Source organism: Babylonia areolata, chromosome 29 (assembly GCF_041734735.1).
Source record: "Babylonia areolata isolate BAREFJ2019XMU chromosome 29, ASM4173473v1, whole genome shotgun sequence".
NCBI classification, from domain to species: Eukaryota; Metazoa; Mollusca; class Gastropoda; order Neogastropoda; family Buccinidae; genus Babylonia; species Babylonia areolata.
In genome coordinates, this window is record NC_134904.1 from 18,087,498 (window position 1) to 18,094,997 (window position 7,500).

A 7,500-nucleotide genomic window follows, 5' to 3' on the forward strand; every position below is an offset into this window, starting at 1 on the left:
GACACAGAGCCAACTGAAGACGAACTCAGCAAGGCCGTTAACAGCCTGACATCAGGCAAGGCACCTGGCAGTGACGGAATTCCCCCATACCTCGTTAAACACTGCAAGACTACTCTTCTGCATCCTCTGCACACAGTCCTCTGGTAGTGCTGGAATGAGGAAGCTGTACCGCAGGACATGAGGGACGCCAAGATTATCACCCTCTACAAAAGGAGCGACTGCAACAACTACAGAGGCATCTCACTTCTCAGCATTGTAGGCAAAGTCTACTCTCGGGTCCTCCTAATCCACCTGCAGTAACTGGCCGAACGCGTTTACCCGGAATCACAGTGCGGTTTTCGAGCAGAGAGATCCACGGTAGACATGATCTTCTCCCTTCGACAAATCCAGGAGAAGTGCAGAGAGCAGAGGATGCCCCTGTATGTCGCATTCATTGACCTCACCAAGGCCTTTGACCTAGTCAGCAGAGACGGCCTTTTCAGGGCTCTTTGAAAGATTGGCTGCCCCCCACCCCTCCCCCCCAAACTGCACAGCTTGAGTCCTTCCACTCCAACATGAAAGGGACGGTGCAGTTTAATGGTAACCTCTTCAAGCCCTTCGACGTACGCAGCAGTGTCAAACAAGGCTGTGTCCTCGCCCCCACCCTATTTGGAATCTTCTTTGCTCTTTTCCTGAGACATGCATTCAGCACAGCGCAAGAACGGATCTACCTGCAGACCACATCAGACGGCAGGCTCTTCAGTCTCGCACGCCTCAGAGCAAGGACAAAAGTCCACGAAGCCCTCATCAGAGACATGCTCTTTGCTGATGATGCTGCAGTTGTGACCCACACCCAGCGGGACTTGCAGTCACTAATGGACCGCTTCTCCCAGGCCTGCAAAGATTTCAGTCTGACCATCAGTCTCAAGAAGAAAAATGTCCTAGGCCAAGACACGCCATCTCCACCAGCCATCACCATTGATGACTACGAGCTTGAAGCCATCCATCAATTCACTTACCTTGGGTCCACCATCACCGACAACCTCTCCCTTGACACCGAGATTGACAAGAGGATCGGGGAGGCAGCCACAACGCTAGCCTGCCTCACACAAAGAGTGTGGACAAATCCCAAGCTGACCACGAAGACAAAGATGGCTGTATACAACGCCTGCGTCCTCAGCACCTTGCTGTATGGCAGTGAGGCGTGGACCACACATGCTTGTCAGGAGAAAAGGCTCTATACCTTCCACTTGAGAAGCCTACGGGCGGGCGGGAGGTATAGTAGAACTAGTTGTTGCAGTAATAGCAGCAACAGTAGCAGTAACAGCGTCATCATCATCATCATCATCAGCAGCAGCAGCAGCAGAAGCAGTAACAGTGACAGCAGAAGCAGTAGTAGTGACAGCAGCAGCAGCAGCAGTACTAGTGTGTGTGTGTTGTCCTCACTTTACATTTACGTCTTTCCACTTATATTAATAGTGCGTGCATACATGAATGTGTGTGAATGCGCTTGCGGGTTTGTGTTTGTGTGTGTATATGTGCGTGCGTGTGTGTGTATATGTGCGTGCGTGTGTGTGTCAGGTCAGGGGCATAGCCCTTGCTACTGGTACCATGTAACCCAGTACTACCTGCCGCATGTGAAGTCTCCCAACGACGGACCAGGCGGAGGAGGAAACCTTTCCCAACGGCTGTGAAGGTGGAAGAGGATGACCAAAGGGCAGGGGGAGCTCTTATCCTTGGCTGGAAGTCCCCATAGGAGACGGAGCTCCAAAGAAAAAACCTGCACCTGCCGAGGCCGTCCTACACGTGGCAGTATCTGCACCTGTGGGACTGTGAGCGTCGGTTGGCGAGAGAGTGGGGAAGGGACTGCACAACTCCTCCGCACTAAAAAAAAAAAGTCACCTGTGCTGGTCCGGCAATCAGGCTAATTTCGGAAGCTAGCCCTTCAACACCCAGCTTTCCCAAGCCCTGCGGCGGGATGGAGAAGTGGTAACGGGGACAGGCAGGGGATGCTGCTGGCAGTTCCTAGTCACGACTCTGCACGCAGGCGGCTGTGGGATGATGGTCGTCCGCCATAGACTGGGGCAGATGCGGCGCCCGTATCCTCCCACAGTGTCAGAGCAGCCCTTTTTAGGGACAGCACTGCTCTCCCCGCATCGGGAAGGGTAGATAAAAGGATCCCCAAACACAGCCTGCCTCACCTAGTACCTAGTAGGAAACCGCACCCACTTGGACATCCAACAATAGCGGTCGAAAACAACAGAAGAAAAGAACCAGGAGTCATGCCCTGACTCTGGGTGCCTGGAATGTTCGCACCCTCTTAGACAGAGACGACAGACCAGAAAGACGCACAACGCTCATTGTTAGAATGCTTGATCGCTACCAGGTGGACATAGCAGCCCTGAGCGAAACCAGGTTTGCGGGTGAAACCCAGCTGGAGGAAGTTGGAGGGGGCTACACCTTCTACTGCATTGGGAAGCCAGATGGCACCCCAAGAACCTCAGGCGTGGGTTTCGCCATACGAACCAAACTTGCACGACAGCTTGACAGCCTTCCACGTGGGATAAACGACAGGCTGATGACCCTGTGTCTGAAGCTGTCCAAGAAGCGCTTCACCACAGACATAAGCTGCTATGCCCCGACGATGACCAACCCTGTTGACATCGAAGAAGCTTTCTACGAGGAGCTCAGCCGCACCATTTCAGCGGTAAACAGAAAGGACAGGCTGATCATCCTTGGGGATTTTAATCCTCGCGTCGGCGTGGACTTCTCGTGGCCAAAAGTCCTAGGACAGCACGGCACTGGCAAGTGCAACTCCAACGGACTGCTTTTGCTCTCGCTCTGTGCGCAGCATGGACTGGCCATCACCAACACCCTCTTCCAACAAGCGGACAGTACAAGAACACATGGATGCACCCCCGCTCCAAGCAGTGGCACATGCTGGACTATGTGATTGTCGGTAGAGGGACAGAGGTGATGTTTCCATAACACGCTGCATGAGAGGAGCAGTCTGTTGGTCGGACCATCGCCTGGTATGCAGCAAGATGAACATCAGACTTGCATGCAAGCTCCAACCAGCCAGGCAGAAACCCCCTAGGAAGCTGAACATCCACCGCCTCCCTATCACCAAGGACGTGCTGCAGCAGCAAATTCAAGTAGCTCTCCAAGAAATTCTGCATCGAATGATGTAGAAGAGGTATGGAGCACCTTTAGAGATGCTGTGCACACAGCAGGAGCTGACACACTCGGCTTTGTACAGGGGAGCCACAAAGACTGGTTTGACGAGAACGACTCTGGAATCTCCAAGCTCCTGAACAAACTGCATATACGGCATCAGGATAATATTTCCGATATAGACTTCCAGAGGAAGGAGAACCAGTTCTTGCAAACCAAGCAACTCGTACAGAAGAGGCTGCGTGAGATGAAGAACACCTGGTGGGATAGAAAGTCCGAAGAGCTTCAGTCCGCCGCTGATGCTCATGACATGAAGATCTTCCATGATGGTGTCCGAGCTGTGTATGGGCCGAGAGTCACAGGATCAACCCCTGTCCGAGCCTTGGACCAGACACCCTCCTGACAGACAAGAAAGACATCCTTGCCCGCTGGGCAGAGCACTTCAACACCCTCCTCAACAGGGACTCGTCCGTATCTGACGAGGCAATTGCAGCCCTCCCACAGCTACCAGTCAATGACTCGCTAGCTGCCCCTCCCACCAAGGTCGAGACCCGAAGGCCCTGAAGCTGACAACGTCAGGAAAAGCACCAGGAGTGGATGGAATCCAGGCTGACATCTACAAGTATGGAGGCGAGGTGCTCACAGACAAGCTGACCGCCCTGTTCCACACAGCTGTTGTGCTGACGACCTTGTTGTACTGCTGTGAAATATGGACGACGTATCGCCGTCACATTCAACAACTTGAGCAGTTTCACCACAGATGCCTTCGAAAGACCCTCTGCATAAAGTGGCAAGACAGGGTCTCCAACCTCCAGGTCCTATAGAGGAGCGGCCTGCCCAGCATCGAAAGCCTGCTGATCCAGTGCCAGCTACGCTGGACAGGACACGTTGTCCGCATGACAGACAGCAGGATCCCGAAGACACTTTTGTATGGCCAGCTGAAGGAAGGCCACCGTGAACTTGAAAGACCGTGCAAGCGCTTCAAGGACACCTTGAAGACAGACCTCAAAGCCTGTGACATAGACATCGCTTCCTGGGAAACTGATGCCCTTGACCGCTGTCGCTGGAGGATGCTGTGCTCTAGTGGCATAAAGACGTTTGAAAACAAGAGAACGCTGGCCATTAAGGAGAAGCGTGAGCGAAGGAAGCAGGGCTCAACTTCTGGAGACGTTTTCCCTTGCAACACCTGTGGGAAGTGCTGCGCATCCAGAATCGGCCTCTTCTCCCATATGAGGACTCACACCGACAGATAAGCCTGCCTGCCTACTCATCCGTCGGACCGACGGGAGACTCCATCATGTGCGTGCGTGTGTGTGTATGTGTGTTCGTGTGCATGTGCGTGTATGTGTGTGTGTGTGTGTGTGTGTGTGTGTGTGTGTGTACTTTTGTGTGAGCGTGAGAGAGAGAGGATTAGAGAGAGAAAGGGAGAGAGAGAGAGAGTTAGAGAGACAGGCAGAGAGTTAGAGATCGATATAGAAAGGGAGAGAGAGATATAGAGAGGCAGAGAGTTAGAGAGAGATCACTGGAGAGAGAAAAGGAGAGAGGCAGAGTTAGAGAGAGATCGCTAGAGAGAGAAAGGGAGAGAGAGATAGAGTTAGAGAGAGAGGCAGAGAGTTAGAGAGAGATCGCTAGAGAGAAAGGGAGAGAGATACAGAGAGAGAGAGAGGCAGAGTTAGAGATCACTAGAGAGAAAGAGAGAGAGAGATGAGTTAGAGAGAGAGGCAGAGAGGGATGGAAAGAGAGAGACACAGACAGAAACACAGACAGAGAGAGAGAGAGAGACAGAGAGGGGGGAAAGAGAGAGACACAGACAGAGAGACAGAGGGAGAGACAGAGAGAGCCGGTACCTCCAGACTATGCAGCCAACGTTGAGGAGGAACGTAGAGATACTCGCCATAGGCAGGCCAGTTGGGGCGGTGACGTCCACTGCCATCATCATCATCGTCATCATTATCGTCATCGTCATCATTAGCATCATCATCATCGTCGTTATCATCATCGTCGCCGTCGTTGTCGCCGTCATCATCATCATCATCGTCGTCGTCGTCGATCATCATCATAATCGTCATCATCATCATCATAACACCAATCAAAAACATGCACAAATACACACAAATAATGATCAGTACATCATCCTGATCAAACCAAACAAATCCTCCTCCTCACCATGGTTACGAAAAAACAAACAAATATAAATAACAACAATCCTTACCCTTCTCGTCATCATCATCGAGAAGAAGAAGTAGAAGAAGAATGGTGCGGAGGAGGGAGAAGAAGAAGAAGAAGGAGGAGGAGGAGGGGGAGGAGAGGGATGTCCACCTGCTTTCTGTCAACAGTAGAACTCCTTTTTACCAAAATTAGAAGTTGTTCTATAGAAGGTATTAAGTTACCCATTGTCAAGCAAGGCTGCGTCCTGGCTCCAACGTTGTTCAGCCTCATGTTCTCTGCAGTGCTTACTGATGCCTTCAGAGATGGCGATGTTGGAATCGGCCTAAAGTACCGAACAGATGGCAAGTTGTTTAACCTCAGAAGGCTTCAAGCAAAAACGAAGGTCATGACAGACATCATCAGAGACTTTTTGTTTGCTGATGATTGTGCCCTCAACGCTGGATCTGAAGCTGACATGCAACTCAGCGTCGACAAGTTTGCCACTGCCAGCAGGAACTTCGGCCTTACCATCAGCACGAGGAAAACTGAAGTTCTCCATCAGCCAGCCCCAGGGAAACCCTACGTTGAGCCCAACATCACAGTCAACGGTCAGAGACTCAGTGCGGTGGAGCGGTTCACATACCTTGGCAGCACACTGTCACGAAATGCGACCATCGACGATGAAGTGAACGTCAGGATTGCAAGAGCAAGTGCAACTTTTGGTAGACTCAATGCAAATGTCTGGAACAGAAGAGGCATTAGTCTTGAGACCAAGCTAAAGGTCTACAGAGCAGTAGTTCTCCCCACACTACTGTACGCCTGCGAAACTTGGACAGTGTACCAACGACATGCCAAGAAGCTGAACCACTTCCACACAACATGCCTCAGGAAGCTACTGAACATCAAGTGGCAAGCCAAGACCCCAGACACAGAGGTGCTCGCAAAAGCCACCCTTCCCAGCATCTTTACCATCCTGATGCAGTCCCAGCTTCGCTGGACTGGACACGTGGCGCGCATGCCAGACCATCGGCTGCCCAAAAAGCTCTTCTATGGCGAGCTGCAACAAGGGAAGAGATCACACGGAGGTCAGAAGAAGCGCTTCAGAGATACTCTGAAAGTCTCTCTGAAAGCGTTCGCTATCAACCTTGACTCCTGGGAGGAATCTGCAGTGGACCGTGACAAATGGCGTGCTGCTGTGCACAAAGGCGCCAAGTTGTGCGAGGCCAACAGGACTGCTGCAGCTGTTCAGAAGAGGCAGGCCAGAAAGTCACGGGCAAACAAGCTCCCTGACAATGATATGCCTGTCTTTGTCTGCTCCAACTGTCAGCGAACATTTCGTGCGCAGATTGGACTATTCAGCCATCTGCGCAGTCACAGATAGATTCATGAGCATCCTCCCCCCCACCCCACCACCACCGTCCCCCCATCCCCCAGCTGGATGACAACGATGGTCAACATCGATCTCGATGGACGCACCACCAAGTTACCCATAGCTGACTGCACAGATCCAATCCATTTAAGAATAAAGTAATTAGCTGAGACACGACATTATTTCTTAGAAATAATGAAGATATGCTTAAATCGATAGAAATACTCGAAATGTTTGAAAGATTTTCTGGTCTTAAGATAAATGCACACAAAACAAAAGCTCTTAGAATAGGTCAACATAACAATGCTGAACACACTCAGTTCACTTTAGTAAGCAACATAAAAAATCTTAGGCATCTATTTTGAATCTAATAGAAAGACAAAAGAAATTGAAGACAATTGGACTCATAGAATAGAACAAATGAACTCTTTGATCAAGGAATGGAGTAAACGTGACCTTAGAATCTTTGGAAAAGTTGTAGTAAAAACGTTTCTTATCAGTCAGTTCACATATGTCATGCAATCTGTTGGTCTTCAACAGGATGTGCTTTGCAAAATAAACACTATTTTTTTACATAACTTTTTGTGGGAGAAAAAGCAGAGTAATAGGAAAACATTTGTAAAGGTTAAAAGAAAAATAATGGAAGCTGATTTTGAAGCAGGTGGGGTCACAATGATAGATATGGTAAATTTACAAAAATGTCTATACTTACAATGGGCTGGAAAACTCTTTAAAGCCTTTGAACAAATAGAATTGGACATATATACCAAAATGGCATCTAGGAAAATTCCTATGCTGAGCACTAGACACTGTGGACATGAATTCATTGC

General features: G+C 50.2%; 1 protein-coding gene across 2 annotated transcripts in view; it reads right to left on the bottom strand.

Moving 5' to 3' along the window:
* LOC143274824 (uncharacterized) overlaps positions 1 to 7,500 on the bottom strand; it is a 40,856-nt gene that overhangs the window by 8,419 nt on the left and 24,937 nt on the right. For both annotated transcript variants that reach the window (XM_076578760.1, XM_076578761.1), the window contains one exon: positions 5,001 to 5,079. In XM_076578760.1, the coding sequence (XP_076434875.1) occupies positions 5,001 to 5,079 (79 nt within the window). The remainder of the gene's footprint in view (positions 1 to 5,000; positions 5,080 to 7,500) is intronic.